Genomic DNA, 18,898 nt, shown 5'->3' with positions numbered 1-18,898 from the left:
GGGCCAGAACGGATTCGACTGCAGATGGTGCAGTGTGTGTGTTAGTGTCTCCTCACAAGGACAAACGTAGGAGCAGTTCTCTGACCATCCAACCGGCTCGACTCGAGTTTCTGTAAGGGGGGCGAAAAAACTGAGTTGTTGTAGCAGCTGATTGGCAACAATTATGATACAGCAAAGAAAGAGAAGAGATAAGATGTAACACGACTGAGGTGGTGATACCACTTAAACGTCCCTATTGTATGAAGTGAGATTCCCATGTGTTGTTTGATTAAAGATCAGGTCTAAGTTCTTTATTAATACTGTGAAAGTATCAAAGCCTCAGTCCACAGTGAAATGCACACAGCCTGTATTCAGAAACTGAGCCTTAAAACAAGCTGTCAGGACTTCTGTAACTTTGCGATGTCACAACAAAGCAGTCACCGCTTTCATCCACGCCTCTCCCAAGCCCCGCCCACCTGGACCCACCATCAATTTTGCCGGATTTGGTTTCTCTGAGTGTTTACCTGAAATCTGCTATATTTTTATTAGATCACTCAGAAAACAGCCAGGCAATCAGAAGGGAGACTCAGAGCCTCCTCTCTTCCGATTGGCTCAACGACCTGTTGTTACTAGAGCTACAGAGAAGTCCGAGAGAGGAGATGTAAAACTACATTGACTACATTACATTTTTGGTTCTTAAAACCACATATATCTCTTTATGGACCAACATTTAAAATAAAGTGCAGGAGAAGAGTAAAATATGAGACCTTTAAAAACATTATGCTGTGTTAGTTTTCCCACACCACACAAACTGATTTGATGCTAAGATTTCAGTTCACCACTGACGTTCATCAGCTCTCAAACAAACAAATCATTTCTGACAGGCTAATGGGACTGTCTTTATTTTTAGCAAGCTATTGGACAAATTAAAATTTTAGAACTGATCAGCAGGACATTGGACAGCTGTGTGATTTTGAATGTCAGCATTCAATCTGACTGAACTCTGCACAAAGTGAAAAAAGCATTTTTAATTCATGACTAGAGGCGAAATTTGCTCACAAAATCCATCTGACTGAATCATTAGCTCTCCCTAAGAAGTTTTTGGGTTTTCTTTTTCCAACTGCAGCACCACACCTTTGAAATGCTCGTCACAATTTGAGACAGAGCTTTAGACTTCATGATGTAAGGATATATGGTGACTTACGTTGAACAGATTGTACGTTGTAAAGCCTTTTGAGGCAAATTTGCGATTCATAATTTGGGGATATTAAGATAAAACTGACTTTACTTAACTAGGATCTCCAAAGGTATCACAAGTCATCCATAGGGGGACATGAATGTGAACACCATGGTGTTGCTGAAAAGTCAGAGGATCACCGGAGTCACTAGGATTCATCCTCTGACAACTGCTACATAGTGTTGGATTCTGTTTTATATTGGTGTTTCCTGTTGATCCTGTTGCTAATTCATCTCGTGGATCGCCTGATTGACACACACCTGTGCTGACTAGTTGGCTGAGTCTATTTAGGCTGGCCCTTTGTTTCAGCTCGCTCTCTCTCCTTGAGAGCCTTGAGGCTGCTGAACTTATTTCAACATAACTGTGCTGACTCCTGATGCATGAGAATAAAATGCAACTCTTTCAACATATTAAATAGAAGTTCAAATGGAATGAAATAAAAAATACAACATTAATTAAAGTAACATCAAAATATGTCCAGTGAGCTCATCCTATACACATTCACTGTAAATGTACATTAACAGATAATTACGCAAAAAATAAATGTGGGGAAAAAAATTCCCTGGAAGAATTAATCAAATGTATAAAAACATAGAAAAAAACAGGGGAAGTCATTAATGAGATCAGAGTTTGATTCTGAAGATAATCAGCTCCAGTTGCTGCTTGAGCGAGGAAGAGTGCAGCCGCCTGACTGCAGGTTTGTGATTAGTTTTCATAGACGATGATGAAGTGAGGAGATTTAAAAAAAAAAAAAATCCAAAATTTCACACCAGGTGATCAAATATTTGCAAACAAGCAGCAGCCAGTACCTGCTCTCTCTTCCAGCCTGCGTAACCGCTCTGTATAAACCACTCAGCAATTAAACACACTGTGAATTAATTAAGCCGTGCCAAGTTTGCATTTCCAATTAAAGCTCTGCCCCTAAACAGGCAGACACACCCCACATACATAAAAGGGCAGAGAGTGAATCAAATTACAGCGGAGCAGCCTCAGTGAGATTGAAATTCAGCGGGGGGAGGTTTGGTTTGATAATAAAAACAGGGATCTCGTGTGTCAATAAAAAAGCTACTGAGGTGCTTCAGGAAAGATTGAGGTGAACAGAGGTGTAAAGAAAAAAAAAAACGATGCCAATTACCCAGAGAGCAGATACAAATACTGCCAACCCAGAGTCTGTGAAATTGTGTAGAAATATGGCTGAATACAGAGTGATATGACTAAAGTAACAGCGAGGCTTCTCTGATTCACGTGTTCAATTCCCAGAAGTGGATCTTACATTTTTATTGGCACCGGGAAAGAACTGGATTTTGTTTTCTCAAACAGACCGGGCTGAGATTTGTCTTTCAGGAGGTGAAAGAATTTTATATCACACCATTTAAACCCTCCTGTCACCCCGCTGCAGTCACACAACTCTGACTCCTTGTTTCCAGTCTCCAGGTGATGAGACTGTTACTCAGCAGCTTCACTGTGCATATTGGGACATTACTTCGCAGCTCGACAGCTAATCATCTCAATCACTTGCTTACAGTTCCTCAGCCAAGGAGGCGTCTGTTCGTGTGTCTTAAATGCAACATATCCTCTCCAACAAGCCTCAAGATTTTATTGATTTTAAAGTTCTCTGTGGCCTCTCTCCCGTCTGTATCTCTGACTTCTCAGTTCCCTACACACCAGTACGAACCTTGGAAACCCGCAGGTGAAGGTCTTCTGTCTGTTCCAGAGGTCCAGCGGAAAACTGAAGGGGACAGAGCGTTTGCTGTCAGGGCCCCGAGGCTCTGGAACAATCTGCCCGAGGAAATCTGTGACCTCCTGTGACCTCCTTTAAGACTCTTCTTAAATATTTTTATCAGGGCGCTTTTCCTGCTTTTACTTTGCCACGAATTATCTTATTTCACTTAAAATATCTTTCGGCTTTTATACACTTGATTGTTTTAAATGTTTTATGTGTTTTTCTCTGAAATCTATGGATTTTATTGATTCTGTTTTTTGCTTTCTTTGTCAAGCACTTTGCAATGTAGATTTTGAAAAGTGCTTTACAAATAAAGATTATTATTATATTGTATCACAAAAAACCTCATGGTTCAGTGTGTTGCTCAGCTATACATAGGCTGCTGACTAAAGCCCATTTCTACTATCTTGTATTAGTCACTGCACTAATATCTACCTGTGTCACTATTCACAGAGATAGTAGTATGTATGCAGACATCGAATCATCACAGCCATAATGTGATTGCTGAACATCTCCTACCAAAACCATGGGCTCCACTCCTCTGGTCTCAGGCTTTCCACCAGATGCTGGGATCTGCTCCCATTCAGCCACTAGAGCAGCAGCGGTGCTGATGCTGGCCGATAAGGTCTGGCTCGCATTCGGCATTCCAGTTCATCCCAAAGGTTTTTTTTTAATAGGTGTGAGGTCAGGTTCTTCCACACTGAACTGGTGAAAACCATTTCTCTGTTGACACATGTTGTCTCTGACTGAATGTTGACACGGGAGAGTTGACACATTCAGTCAGAGACACACTGTTTAAATATAACTGTGTGCGGATTTAAAGGAGCTGTTTGTTAGTTTTGTTATTGCTACATAGCTAGCATTTGCTTTAACAGTTGTTTACTTACCAGTCTAGAAGAAACTGCTTCTATTGCTCCTATTTCTATCACTTCCTTTCTTCTACTGATGTTAGCATGCTAAGCAGCTAGCTGTGGCATGATCGGCCCGTAGCGTCCAGGCTGCCTTGAAGAAGTAGCGCTGCTCAGACGTATTATAACCTCTTATATTGTAAACACAAGGATGGCTCAAGACTGGTAAGTAAACAGTGTTAATGCTTATGCTAGCTATGTAGCAATAAAACTTACAAATAGCTCTTTTAAGACTTCCTTTATGCTCTGTCCACATTCTAATGCTCATACAGTGTAGTCTGAAATGCAATTACATATTATAATGGAAATCTTCATAAAAGTCTGACAACTAAAGATGACCCAAGTTGAAAGAAACCCCAGTTTCTATTTAAGTAATTAAGATTCATGAGGTTCAGATGAACATAAAGCATTTATTTTTTTTGTGAATCATAAAAATCAAACATTGAACCAGTAAACATCCATATCACAGGCTGGCCAAATGATTGTAAACAAACACCAGAAACATGGATCTAAAAAGACAAACTAACACAATTCTCAGAAACACAGTGAACTTATGGAAAATTCATGTAACAAAAAAAAAAAGAACTGAAATTATAGAGAAGACAAGAAAAGAAAGGATGAGGATGTATTTTGGGGACACACTGATTGTCAGCTAAATGAAATGGCAAGCTGCTTTTCAACGGACGACAAAAACAGTCGATAAGTTTAGGGCGAGAAAATAACCCTGAAAAAAAAAAAAAAAGGCACATTTCACAACTCCAAACAAGAGTCATCGAAACCACATTCAACATATTCAACATCTGATTGTTCACTCACTCACACACTCACACACTCTCGCACGCACGCACACACACACAATCTTGTATTTGCCTCCAGCTGATGAAATTATAAATATCTACAATATCAAAGAAAATTTTTTCATTTAAATGTTCCATATTCAGGTGAAGAAGGAAAAAAACTAAACAAAACAAAACAAAAAACACCTGTAACATCTGGATCTGGGAGGATGAAAACCAAACAGCACAGAAGTGAGAACGTAAACATATAAATGACGGATAACAATGATGCTTTGTGTGTTTCTGCATTCAGAGACTCTTACAGACTCCTCGTCCATGACCACCCAGGTTAGACAAAAGCTGACGGAGACAGACAGCTGTGTGTGACGACCAGCAGTGTTTACCGGTCATCTCTAAATGATGAGGATCTGCTGCTGAGATGCAGATTCTCACTGCAGTTTGGTGACGTTGATGATGTTTGTCTCTGCAGCACCGCGACCGGAGACACCTCTACAGCCTTCAACAGTGCACCAGGGCTACAACAGCTGGGGTATGTGCCAGGAAGAAGTCTCTATGAATAACGATATAATAAGATTTTTTGACTATTTATGTTTTCGGAAGGGTGCGCATGTAGGAGACGAAGAAAAAAAAACCAACAAAAACATTAAAAAGCTGTTTGTGCTATGGATTTGTTGACCGAACAGGTTGTGTCGACAGTCAAATTACTTTGTCACGTCATCATAAAGCAGCTGTTAAGAACAACATTTCTAATAATCCCAGATGATTTGTAGTCTCTCATATCATGACATCATGTAAGCAATAATAATGGACAAAGTGTCTGGTTGGTAGAGTCCATCAGGTTCTATAACAGAACATCTTTGAGTGTATTATCATGCTTATAACCACGGACAATTACAGAAGTAAAAATCATCCATATTTTTTTAAATTTTTTTTTTAAGCGTTTCTAGTTTGTTTGTGCACTTTCAAGGTCTGTTGCTATGGTTACCGTTTGATGTATTTATCCACTGAGCACCGAGTTAAAGCTGCAGCTGTGTTTGAAACTCCTCGTCCACTCACTCACTGTTTCCTACATAATAAAAACTGACAGGTCACATGAGTAAAACATCCATCACAGGTGAAGAATGGAGGAATTCACACATATACACTATTTACACTGCAGTAGCAAATGATGAGTGATTTCAAACACGGCATAAACAGTGGACGTGGTATGAATCAGCACATCGTCCAGCTCCGGTCTCCTACACTGCTAAAGTCCTGAACACTATAAGCGAACGTAAAGTGCAAAGGGTCAATTCACACAGTGACATCTGCCTCTGAGATTTCTCCCGTCACCATGGAGGTGGATGGAATATCATAGGTGGTGCACACACATTTGAAAAATGACATTTAAAAATGAAAAAAAGCAACATATCTTTCCAGAAAGTGTCCTTGACAATCCATAGAACGCACTACCTACAGTTTGCAGTGGCGCTACTTTCTCCTGAATAAATAATCCCTAAGAAAACAGCTCACAGGTAGTTGTACTTAGAGCACCTCCATTGTACATTTCATTCACCTAAAAATCTGCAAAACAAATCCACTAAAAATAAAGAGGAAAAAATTTGTTTTTTGTACGAACTGTGAAAACCAGAGACAGAACCATTAGACGGGTCCGAGATGGAAATGTAAGGGGAGTAAGTGAGTTCATTAACAGGCACAACTCAAGATAGAAAGCTGCCAAGTGTCAGTGAAATCAGGATTATTGAGCTATAGTACAGAGTGTAGTGTATGAAGCTGTGTAGTTACAGTTGGCCCAGTGGTGGCCCTTCACTTTGGGCCACTGTTGGCACTCCCCACAGCCATGGGGCACTGTAGATCACGATTATCCTGTCAGGTGTTGGGCTGTGTGATAGATACAGATATGAGACTGACAGAGTCATGAATGGGTGCTGAGCAGTAAGAGACGGGAGACATGCCCTGTGTGTGAACTACAGGTGCGAGAGCGTCTGGTGATAAACTGAGATGGAGCTCTTCCTGGAGACCCATCTGTCTGGATCTGTCACGGACGGAGCTTCATCGTTCACGAGCGGGACGAGGAGATCGGAGGCGGCCGCCGCTGAGGAATGGATACACGTCAGCCGTGAAAGACTGATCATCCCTGATTTGTTCGTTTTTTTTTTTCTTCTTCTGTTGGTTTCTGTTCCAATTTCATTATTAAGCTGTGTGGATGCCAAGCAGGACACGAGTCAAGGTGTGACAGGCGCTTTTTCTTGTCGCTACTTGACTCTTTCAGTCGCTTCAATATATTTTTATTGGAACAATCTGCCCTGAAGGTCCAGTGGATCATTCACCACCTCAACACTCTAACTTCCCCATAGTTTGGGATTTGGGATAGTTTGGGGAGGCATGCTAAGATAGCATCTGACACCCCCTGTCCCTGTGTCCGACAATCTTTGTGACTTTCCAAAACCGACAATCCGACAACCCTCCCAACTTTATACAGTTTATACATGTGCGTACAACACTTTGAATGAAACAGTTCATTTGAAGCATATTGAACCCCCTCTTTTTTTTTGTTTTTGGAAAGTTCTGTAAGTGCAAACCTCAGACTGTCAGGTGTTTGTTTACAAAAGATCATTTTTAATAAATTCCCTTTCAATAGTTTCATGCACTGTTCCAGCTTTTATAATGGAACATAAACACTTGACATTTGGTCCCTTTTAACAAATTTGATAAATTACTCTTAATTACGTTTAGTTTATGCAACAAAAGTCCCATAAAAAAGGCACACTGTCCAACCAGCAGCAAGTAAGGCCTCGTGTCAATGAACAAAGAAATCGGCCGAACAGATAGAGATTTTTTTTTTTTTTTTAGAAAGTTTTGGGAACAGTGAGTTCTCATTTCCTGGTGTCAGTCAGGATGATGTTGGCTGTGACAAACATGAGGCAGAAGGCGGCCCACAGCAAAACAAACCACACCCAGAAGGCATGGCGGAAGGGGGACTGGTGCTTGTTGATGGCATCTCTGCCCACAACGGGCTCAAGATGGCGTCTTCCGTAATAAACAAGGCAGGCTGGGATAATGTACTGGATCCCTGTGCCAGCATAGGATCCTGTAATACCCACCAGGGACTCCAAGTTGTGGGTGCAGAAGGCCACCACGATCGGGGGCACCAGGGTAATGAGGGGAAACACAACGCGGTCCACCACCCACGGGTAGGTGCCTCCGTCCCGGTGGAACAGGGTCTTCCAGTTGTTGCGGAGCGTGACGGCGATGATGGGGAAGTTGGTGCTGATGGTGAAAACTGGGAACAGGCCTAAGAAGTAGCGCAGCACTGGGATGTCCAACACGTCGCAGTTGTCCGTGAAGTTCAGGGTGTACATGTCGTGCAGCAGCGAGCTGTCGAAGCAGAAGATGGCGGTGAACGAGAGGAGGACGTAGAAGCCAAGGATCAGGATGTAGTCTGCCAGCACCAGGGTGCCGACATGTTTCTTCTCAGAGATGGGCGTCACCAGGGAGGGCAGGGAGTGCTGGCACATGAAGGAGTAAACGCACACCCCGAACAGGTTGGGGACTCCAGAGAGGGAGGCGACTGGCGGGTGGCCCTCACCAGTGCCTTTACCAATGCGGATAAGAGCCAAGATGATCATCATGGTGAAGGCTGTAAAAAAAAAAGAAAAAAGAAAAAGTAGAGGAAATTAATTAAAGAAACAATAAAACAAATTTACATTTAACCAAGTTACTACGGTGTGATGACGGACATTACGCCTCATATGGAGGGATGCAGCGGTACGAGGTATTTTGAAGGTTCAGGCGTTTATTGGTCAATCACAGAGGCAGCTGCTGTATGTGTAGCATTTTTAAACAGCAACATACACAATGTCAAAGTAATGGTGATGCCTTGGAACAATTACAATGAAAAAACGCAACAGCTGAGACAACTAATACACTATCTTACATTATTTGTATTACTAAGACTGCGTATCATTTCCCTCCTTTGCACATCACCTCACACTGTTCAAAGAACATATAACAAATGTGAGTTTCCACTAGAGGAACAACCCCAACCTTCAAAGTTTTATATTGTAAAGCAACTTCCATTTTCTACCACAGTCCACCAATCACACAGACCTCCCACAAAGTCTGCACCGGTAGTACCACTGCACAGCCTTTAATGCATCTGTCTACCTCATGAATCTCTCCGGGTTTGGACCTAAATGCTTCTCTGATTGTCTGTTACCACACGAACCCTCAGTGTTCCCAGAGTCCAAACGAAACGTGGAGAAGCAGCTTTTACTAAACATCACACAGCTGGAAAAAACTTCCAGAAAACAGAGAACTGGACTTTGATCCAGGTTAATGTTTTGGTGCTTGCTCTATCCCTATCCCCTTCTATCTATCCCCTTGGCTATTTTTGACTTGTCCTGACCTTTAACTGCCTTTTGTCACTTTTAGGATCCGTAATTTCAATCATTTCAATTGCATTACAATGCTTGAAATAAACCTGCCTTACCTTAGATATAAAGATTTAAAAAATAAATAAATAAAAGCAGTAAAGATATTTTTCTGTTGAAACTTTTAAGGCAAAGCAATACAGCTCCAGCTCAGGTAGATAAAGTTCATCCTCTCAGTATGGAAGTGCCTTCCTGCTTTTTTGGCCCAGAAACATCAGCCGTAAAGACCAACTAAGAAACATTTCATGGCCCGACATAAAGTCACCGGAGACGGGCGAAGATAGAGAAGGCCCCCGCCCCCCCCCGCGAGTCTCCACCCCGTCGTTCCCATCGCATCTCCAATTGATTTCTGGAGATGCTTCTCTGGAAACTAGCATGACCGTATCTAAAGGAGACCTCTGAGCGTGGCCTGCAGTCCCGATACGGGCTGACAGTCATGTGTCCCGGTAAGGCGTCTCACCTCCATGCACACTCAATCAGCCCGTGACACCAGGAGTTAGTCATAGCCCTGCGGTGGCCAGCAGCCAGCTCCTCAACTTTCATCATCAGCTGTCCTTTAAACACAGCATGACATTTAGGAAGTGACACTCGGACCATAATTTGCCACACATATGCAGAAAATGATTCTATACTGTACACTTCCACACAGTCTTTGAGACTGGGTATAATGCATAACTGAAGGGGTGAGATCCCCGCTGCCTTTGATGGAGATATTTCAGAGGGGCGGTACTGCAGTTCTCAGAGTAGAGTAGTTTCTGTTTTCAGCACAGGTCGTAGTGCTTTAACAGGGTGGAGGGGAAGTGTGCGAGGTGGGAACTTAGAGTTTCAAACAAGCTCTATTAATCAGCTCCTGTGTGTCCTTGCAGTGGCACTTTAATGTATGTCAGGAGGATAAAATTCATAAATTCATTCTAATTATCAGTGACAGACTGTACAAAGGGAAGGAGACGCCATCAGAGACAAAGGCGTTCAGGACTGAGGTGAGTGTCTGGAGAGAAAAAAAAAAAAAAAGACCAAGAAATCCTTACTGTTAGTATTATGAGACGACGACAAAGAAGAAGAATGAGAAATTACTTTAGAGTAATACAATATAAGACTGAAAAACAGTCTTATATTTAACAGCAACAGCACAATTCAAACAGGAAGTGAAAAAAAAAAAAAAAATCTAAACCACAATAAAACCACAACTTTCTGTCGCCTCTATCTTGATATCACTGAGATCACTTATTAAATTTTAATACAGCCAGACATACAGCACATTTGTTAAGTTTGTAATCATGAAATATTCAGCAGATGAATTTCTGTCCCTTTTGTTAACCGTTAGCATTTCCTGCTAGTTCAGTTGTGGGACAACAGAAACAGCAAAAATTCAACAAATAAGAACAACTAGACCGTCTGACCCGCTCCTCCACACATGTTGGCTGGGAGGAGCACATCTGTTGAGAGGGAAACATATTTAGTTTCAGTGGGGATGGACATCTTTACAGAAAGAACCTGATAAACACCAGCATGGGACATACTGTGGATCTGAAAATGGGGGCTCTAGGGAACAGACCAGCAGAGCACAAAGGGTGCACACCTTTGTTTCACACTTTGCATAAACTCACATCAGTGTAGATGTGAACACTCACACACATCAGTAGCCAAAGTCTATAAACTTGTTGCATGAGTGTTCAGTATTTAATGCATCTCTGGCCTCCGTCCAATGTAATCTCTGGCTCTAGGAAAAGCTCCACAAGGTGGGATCCTCCCCACTCTGACCTAACCCCCCCTCTCTTAAATAGGGAGGTCAAATGGTTTAGCAACAGACCAGCTTTCAAGGACAAGGACACACAGATGTAGTGCTGCAACTATCATTAATTTCATAATCTTAATGTCCTGATACATTTTAAGTGTTTAGATGATAAAATGCAAAAAAGAAAAAAGATTTCTGATTTCTTTCCATAAAATCATTAACAGTCTCCTATCATCTTCTATGTTGGAGACGTACGCTCCTTTCTCCGCATTACTCTCCACTCCCCTTTAATGTGTGAGAGAGCCATCACTACATCCCATCCGTCTGCTCCCTTTGCTCCTCCTGTCTTCTTTCTCCTTCAAACTCTCATCTTCTTCCCACCTTTTTGTCCTCAAGAGGCTACGTGTGAAGCGGCGAGCGCAGCCACCTGTCTGTCTGCTGCACCATGAGAGGAAAAAGGTGCAGGTCAGGAGAAAAGAAGCTCTTCTCCTCCTCCTCGAACACCCACACTGGCAGGCTGCGCAGGAAGGAGACAGGCATGGGGCTTTTAATTAAGAGTACCTCAGGGTGGCTGGGCACCTTTTTTTTTTTTTTTTTTTTTTTGCAAGTCCAGCCAAGATTAAGATGCTGCAAGAAAGCCTGTGAGAAAACTCCTGGTCGCACTGGTGAGCTCCCAGTGAAATGTAAATGAGGGTTAAAAAAAAAAAAAAAAACTCCAAACGCCTCAAAAATTGCAAATTCTAAAGCATAACATCTTTTTTTCTGCCGACAATTCACAAGACTTTATGCTAATTAGCGGCAGAGAACTCATTTGTCTTACTTAAGACACAGGAACCAACCCATTATTTTTCAAAGAAATTGAAAGTCGATCAAGAGCAAAGCTGCTAGAATAAAGCTTTTCATAATGTGCTCATTTGTCACCAACTCTCAGCTGCATCATGCTACATGAGGTGGGCAAATCACATTCGCCTGTGACAGTTTTATCACACTCATTGCACATACAGCTATGAATCTCAATGGTGAAGACCTGTGCAGCCATGAAATAAGAGCATATTGGCTCGGATCACATCAACTGCTTTGAAGGGAAGTTCATCCCCTCCCCCTCCCCACTCTATAATTTTTTAACAATCATTAACCATGGAGGAAGCAAATAATAAAAAATGTTGAATTTCAGTGAAATGGCATCAGCAAACTCTTCTTTGTTTACTTTCCCTGCATAAATCTTCATCTTAGTTTCACTCCGTATTTGAACCCTGGTCATCCACGCCCCCTCCTGCAGTGGCTCTATGCCCCCCAGTTTGAGAACCACTGGATTAAGGAAACAGACCCTAGTGCTTTATTTACATAGTAAAGTCAGTGTGGCCATCTTGGTCAGTGGCGTCGTGCTACAGAGGGGTGTAAGTCACATTCACATGCATTATTCAGTGACTATTACGAATCATACTGAAACCAGTAACGCATACAAATGAAATCTACATCAGCCTGACATTCTGTTTTAATCTGAACAGGACTTCCTTTATGGTCCTCTCTCTTATTATGTTCTGACAGAATGAAAAAAACCCTTTAAGAGATGCTGTCGTAGTTTCAACTGACAAAATCTCACCTACAATCCCGTAGCAACAACCCCTATATGCCCAAAGACCCTCCACAAAACTCCTTCATTCTGATGCGATGAGCCATCTACCTCAGCCGGTATCTGTCAGGATATGGTGATTACATTCACTTGCAAACTGCTCCGCCAATACTCTCCAGCACACTTGACATGTGAACACAGGAACTGAGTAAATTAAGCAAGTGTCAAACGGCCACACATCACGTCCACATAACTAGTGGCCGTCCATCATGCAGCCTGTGATTTATATTACCTGAATGGGGATGGGAATGACCTTGTGAGGAATGCTTCAACTTAACAACCCTCCAGAGGGGAGGCTGCTATAGCTGTATTCTCTCGGCTAGCAAACAAAGCTGTTGCTGTTAACCCAAGGCTGGCACGCACTCTCAATACTCCAAGGAGTCATTGACTTCCTATGGAGGAGGACTCTTTGGGGGCTATCTAAGAAGAGATGGGATTCCTGGAGTCAATTAATGAGTAGAAAATGGTAGAAGGTGAGAGGTGATCAATCTCATGTGCGACAGAGCACGAGGAAGCTGAAAGTTGGGGGGGGGGGGGGGTTCTCTCTCGCTCCTTGGAGAGAATGACTCGGACACTTAAACGTGAGCAATTCATTGATGACAGTGAGAAGGTCAAGGACTTCTCAGCTGTGCCTGAAAAGAATGGCGCTGCTCTGACAGCCTTTTAAACACTAGACAAACACGTCATGATCTAATGCAATGCAAAGTTGTGGTGATGCAGCTCTACTGTTTTCTTGTTTGCCAATTCACCCCGCTAGTGGTTTTAAAGCAGAGCAATCATCCAATCATCAATTAAGAGAGACACTCCTTGAGCACTCTTGGATAATCTCTGGGGTAATTAGCACCGGCTCTTTGCCCAGTTCTCACCAGGGTTTCAGGATCTCTTGCTGTGGTAGAGCTCTATCACTTCAAACCTATCAGGACCGGAGCTAGCGGGCTGCTGCTGCTGCTGGTGCCGCTGCTGTTGTGTCTGGTGGGCGACTGGGTGATAAGTGGCTGCCTCGCCTCGTAACAACTTGTGTGATAGCAGATAGGACTATCAGTAAACACAGCACAGAGCGGCACAGCGGTTGGCCTACTGTTTAGCACCCCACACTGCAGCTCAGGTTCACAGGGAGGAGCCAAACTCCATGACACTATCTAACAGCTTGATGAAAACATCACTTAGTTCACTCGCTGAGCCACAGCCCTGAAAATCTGTACTTTATCCATAGATAAGAGGCTAAATGCACCTGCCTCTATAACCTGCAAGAAAAGGAACAATCCAAAGAATTCACATCTCTACAACAGGGAAATAATCATTCGCCTCTGCTTGAAATTATTCCATTATACACCATCCACTCCATTATGATGCACAGAGCTGGTGTGGAGGAGAGGAATTGATTTATATGTCACAATAAAAACACAACTTTTTTTTAACTTTAATGCAACGTAGGTAGATGTCCACAGAGAAATGCACACAGCCTGTATTCAGACACTGAGCCTTAAAACCAGTCATCAGGACTTCTGTAACTTTGTGATGTCACAACAAAGCAGTCATCGCCCCCATCTCAGCCATGCCCCAAGCCCGGCCCACCCACCATCCAACCTTGCAGGATTTGGTTTCTCTGAGTGTTTCCCTGAAATCTGCTATATTTTTGTTGGATCACTCAGAAAACAGTCAGCCAATCAGAAGAGATGCTCAGAGCCTCCTCTCTTCTGATTGGCTCACTGACCTGTTGTTATTAGAGCTCCACAGAGAAGCCTGAGAGAGGAGATGTAAAACTACACTGAGATGGTTTTTGGTTCTTAAATCCACAAATATATCTTCTTATGGATCAACACTTCAAATAAAACACAGAAGAAGAGGAAAATACGGAGCTTAAAGACAAGACCTTGGACTATTTTCATTATTCTATGATTTCTTATAAACTAGGCGATTGATCAATGAAGAGAAAATAATCTAGAGATTAGTAATGAACACAATCAATAGTTCTGTTGCCAGAACATTTGGTTGGCCTGAGGTTAACTCTTAGGTTTAAATGTTATCAGTTACATTCACATAAAATGAAAGAAGTCTCGGAACCGAGACAAAAGAATGCCGCTATTTTTTCCATCTTTCAAAGGTTTGTGAAGAAAAATCAGTCTGTTGTCGAAAAGTTCTGTTCGATCTGTAATTTAATAAAGCAAAAGGTGTAAATGAGCATTTAACATCAATGTTTAAATGCAGCATTTTTTTTTTATTGAAAAGGCAATAATTAGTAAGTGAAGAAAGGCTCACCGGCTCTGGATTTTAAGCAGCATATTACAAGTATGAACAAGTGATTTATTTAATGTATCTCACTTATCATTAAAAACATAACTTCTTTTGAATTAAAGGGTGAAGGTGCAGCTTTAATTCCTCCCCTCAAATCTCTCATGCCTAGGAATGAAGGCAGCTCTGAGGTATACAAAGCACTGAGGTCACGACTATAATTAAAAGCTTAGTTACTGGATATGGATCAGATTGATCATGTTCTTCTACCAAAGCAGACATCCACCAAACAAGATCTTAATCACCCTGCAACTCAACAAGGAGTCAGCTCTCACAGTAGCCAAACAAACATCAGTACTAAGCAGGGATACAGTACAGAGGCCACCAAGAACAGTGAAAGTGACTGTGATCATTTTGAAATCAATAAGAACGATACTGAAGTGGAAGTGATGTTTTTCCTTACAGCCCCATAAAGGATCTGATATCTCCTGTTCGATTCCATCTAGTAATTCACTGCCCTCCTGTGGTGGCGGCAGGACATTGCCTCTGTTAGCTAGCTTCACCACCAGACGTTGCATCTATCGTTTCTGTCATTTTCATGGGCATGGGTCACATTGAGATTTTTTTTGGATGCTTTCACATTGAGGATAATCCTGGGATCAAGCTATAGCTATTTACAGATGACTCAAGCGGTCCTCGATTCAACCCCCACTGTCCTGAGATCAGTTATGATATTACAGTATTATTATACACATGTCCAGATGTGTGTGGACACTGTAGCTGTGCATTAGAAAATTACTTCAGCAATCTTTTCTTCCTAAGCATTAAGAGGCAGCAGTAACAAGCAAACTAGCAAATTACAGTGATTTATCATCTCAAATCAGCATGAGACTATGTCCACACTACGTTTTCATTTGAAAACAGCGTTTTCAAATGAAATTGATCTCTGTCCAGACTAGCACACCAGCAGATTGTCAACTCTGCAGTTGATTATTTGCAAAAAAAATACTCTGAACGAGGAGCAGCAAGGACAGCTAAAAACTGAACAGCTGCTAGTAAAACTTGTAATTCATTATCCATGTTGCTTTCACCACTTGTAGTTGAGGCTGATGAGACCCAATCAGGGAGCGATCATTTCCAAAGGTCTCTGTTTTCACCTATCCAGTCTACAACACAACCCCAGAGTTTTCATACTGAACCGGGACCAGCAGCGTCTCCGTTTTCGGTGCTTGAAAACGCCGGAGTAGTGTGGACGGGAGGTGAAAACACAACAAAAGAGATGCATGCAAAATGAAAATGTATTGGTGGGGACGTAGCCTAAGTTGTCTTACTAATGACCTTGGTCAACATGTGTGACGACGAGGAGCTTGTGGAGCTTCTCTCTCCACTGTCCTGGTCCACCCGACAATTACACACTGGACAAAAATAGAAATGCAACAATTTTGTTTTTGCTCCCGTTTTTCGTATGTTGAAATTAAAGATCTAAGACTTTTTCTCAGCACATAGGAGGCGTCTTTCCCTAAAATTTTCTTCACAACTGTGTTTAAATCTGTGTTTGTGAGCATTTCCTCTGCCAAGATAATCCGTCCATCCAGCATATCAAAATGCTGATTGCATGCATGGATCTGAAAACCAGTCAGTACCATCTGCCTCATGCAGTGCGACACATCACCTATATATATATATATAGAGAGAGGTGATCAGGTTGCTGATTATTGGACCGCTCCTCGTCAATGGCTGTGCACAGTTGCTCAATATTGGCAGGAAGTGGAACACGCTGTTGTACCCGCAGATCCAGAACATCTCAAACCTGCTCAGTGACATGTCAGGTGACCGAGCTGGCCATGCAAGAAGTGGGATCTTTTAAGCTTCCCGGACCTGTGTACATCATGCTTCAACATGAGGTGATGGTGGCAGATGAATGGCACGACAGTGGGCCTCAGGATATCAACATGGTATATCTGTGTGTGTGTGTGTGTGTGTGTGTGTGTGTGTGTGTGTGTGTGTGTGTGTGTGTGTGTGTCTTTTGTGTATATAGAAAAAGTCTTAGATCTTTTATTTCAACTCATGGGAGTAAAAACTAGTGTTGCCTTTATATTTTTGTTAACCGGTATGACTAGACTTTTTTTTTAAAAATTTTTTTTATTACACCACTTTGATGTTTCATACTTATTCAATTTGCATATTAAAAATTAATCATGTAATGTAACACCCAAGCCTTTTAATTCTGTTCTGATTTTCATATTATTATCTTTTCCTTCAAAATCTGCAGTATGTTTGAGAAATCTGAGACAGCATGTTGAGACTGAACTGTCATTGTCTATACTGCACATATGATGTTTACTGTCAGCTCAAAGGAAAGACCCTAATACTTCTTCAGCCAGGACGGTGAAGATGTCCAGGCAGAGAGCAGCAGATGCAGGAGAGAGAGACAGGCTGCTAAAACCATGACACAGGACAGGCCCTGAGTTTAAGAGGGATTTGCTGCCAGTGCTGTCATGAACATGTCATCGCACATTCAGATGGTGGTTTGTGGGCAGTGGGGAGTGTCGTTGGCTTTTTTTTTTGGCTTTGCTTGCTTATCTGTAAAAGTCCCTGCATGCCGCTGTGTGGTGCTTTAGTCCTTGGCCGTCGATGGGAGTGTCGTAGAAAGACAGAAAAGGAGTGATATTTTCCCAATCGGGATTTTTTTTTTGTTTCCCTTAAATGTAATTTTCCAGAACCTCTGAACTGTGGTTCTGTTGTACGGCTCATTAAGACCCGCTCATATTTCACCATCCCCCTGTGAGCTGCATGCTCTGGACAAACTGAACTTTCCACTCAACCAGCCACCAGAGTCCCCCTGACCTTCAAAAACAATATCTCCCTCCCTCACCCATTTAGAATGGCACTGGGCAGCTGTGAATATCCCTGCGGGCACTTCCTCGGCTCTTTATACCGTGCTGTAGTAAACTAAGAGCATGGGATGGATGGTGAGAGCCACGGATCACTGAAGCTAATAGTCTTTGACTTGCACTCATGTTTTCTTGGTGCAGTTTACTATATTTCACATAAACATGCAGTTTATCAACAGTCAGGCTTACTCTCTAATTATTTGACCATCATTGCTTTTAGGTGTGTTTGAATATAATCTGTAAGAGTTTGTATTAAACAAAAAAAAAGTAAACATTACCTTTTTAAATAAACTATATAGTGTTAATACAGGAACAACTTCAAGTGCAGAGCCAATAAAATGTGTCCACCCCCTTTAAAGTTTTCATGTTTTATGGTTTAACAATATTGAAAGTAGAATCAAAGCAGATTTAACGTGGCCTTTAATGTCAAGGAGAAAGTGTAAAAAAACGAATTAAATTTGTATCTTCAGTCTTACTCCATGTAAAAGCACATTTTTAAAGCTCTAGTAAATAAAAAGAGATGCTTCAGAAAGACAAATAATCCGGTAAATATAATCCAAACCAGCGATAAAACAACCTTTTTTCTATCACTGCTCTACTCTGAAATAAATGTGACAGCTGCTCTTGAAAAATGCAGGATGCATATGCTACTGACTCAACAGTTAATATAGAGAGTAACCCCTCAGAGGCTCCACACGGCTATCCATGCAACCCAGGAGAGACGGGCGGAAGTGATTAACACTCGTTTACTGACTGAGGAGGCTGTTAACAGGTTCCCTTTCTTCTCATACCACTCAATATCAATTAGACAAGCTCTCTGCTCCACTCAGTGTTGCACTCAGGAGGTGGTGTTGTGGACAGCTGACAATGTATCACGTCGATGAAATATTCTGTAAATGGCCAATAAACTACTATTACTCCAACTACCACCACCACCACCACCACTAATTTTACCTGCTAACATGCACTGGTGACATAAGGGGTGTACAATGGTTCTGCCACTTGCAAATGAGGATTTATCAGAAAGGTTAACGTCGTGTTCTACAGTGAATGAATGATGTATGTTATGACTACACACAGCGCTGTAAAGACAGACGTAAAGGTTAACAAGCTCTTGAATTTTCAAAAGGCAGTGAATGACGGCCGGTTGGTGTGGACGGTGGATCTTTCAGTGGGGGGGGGGGGGTGTCGGTGTACTTTACAGGGAGCTCTCCAGTTAGTCAATAACAAAAATGTATATAATATAAATGCTTTTCTTTCAACCCGAGGTCCGAGTTGTCACTATGGAACACTCTCACAAATTACTCCACAATAGCTCAGTAAATAC

General features: G+C 42.0%; 1 protein-coding gene across 1 annotated transcript in view; it reads right to left on the bottom strand.

The window, feature by feature from the left end:
• Positions 1–4,237: 4,237 nt before the first annotated feature.
• tmem104 (transmembrane protein 104) overlaps positions 4,238–18,898 on the bottom strand; it is a 64,997-nt gene continuing 50,336 nt past the window's right edge. Inside the window, exon 10 of the mRNA XM_056401868.1 lies at positions 4,238–8,284. Coding sequence (XP_056257843.1) covers positions 7,521–8,284 — 764 coding nt within the window. The 3' untranslated portion in view covers positions 4,238–7,520. The remainder of the gene's footprint in view (positions 8,285–18,898) is intronic.

Source organism: Seriola aureovittata, chromosome 17 (assembly GCF_021018895.1).
Source record: "Seriola aureovittata isolate HTS-2021-v1 ecotype China chromosome 17, ASM2101889v1, whole genome shotgun sequence".
Classification (NCBI taxonomy): Eukaryota; Metazoa; Chordata; class Actinopteri; order Carangiformes; family Carangidae; genus Seriola; species Seriola aureovittata.
This window is presented reverse-complemented; position numbering and strand designations above follow the sequence as displayed.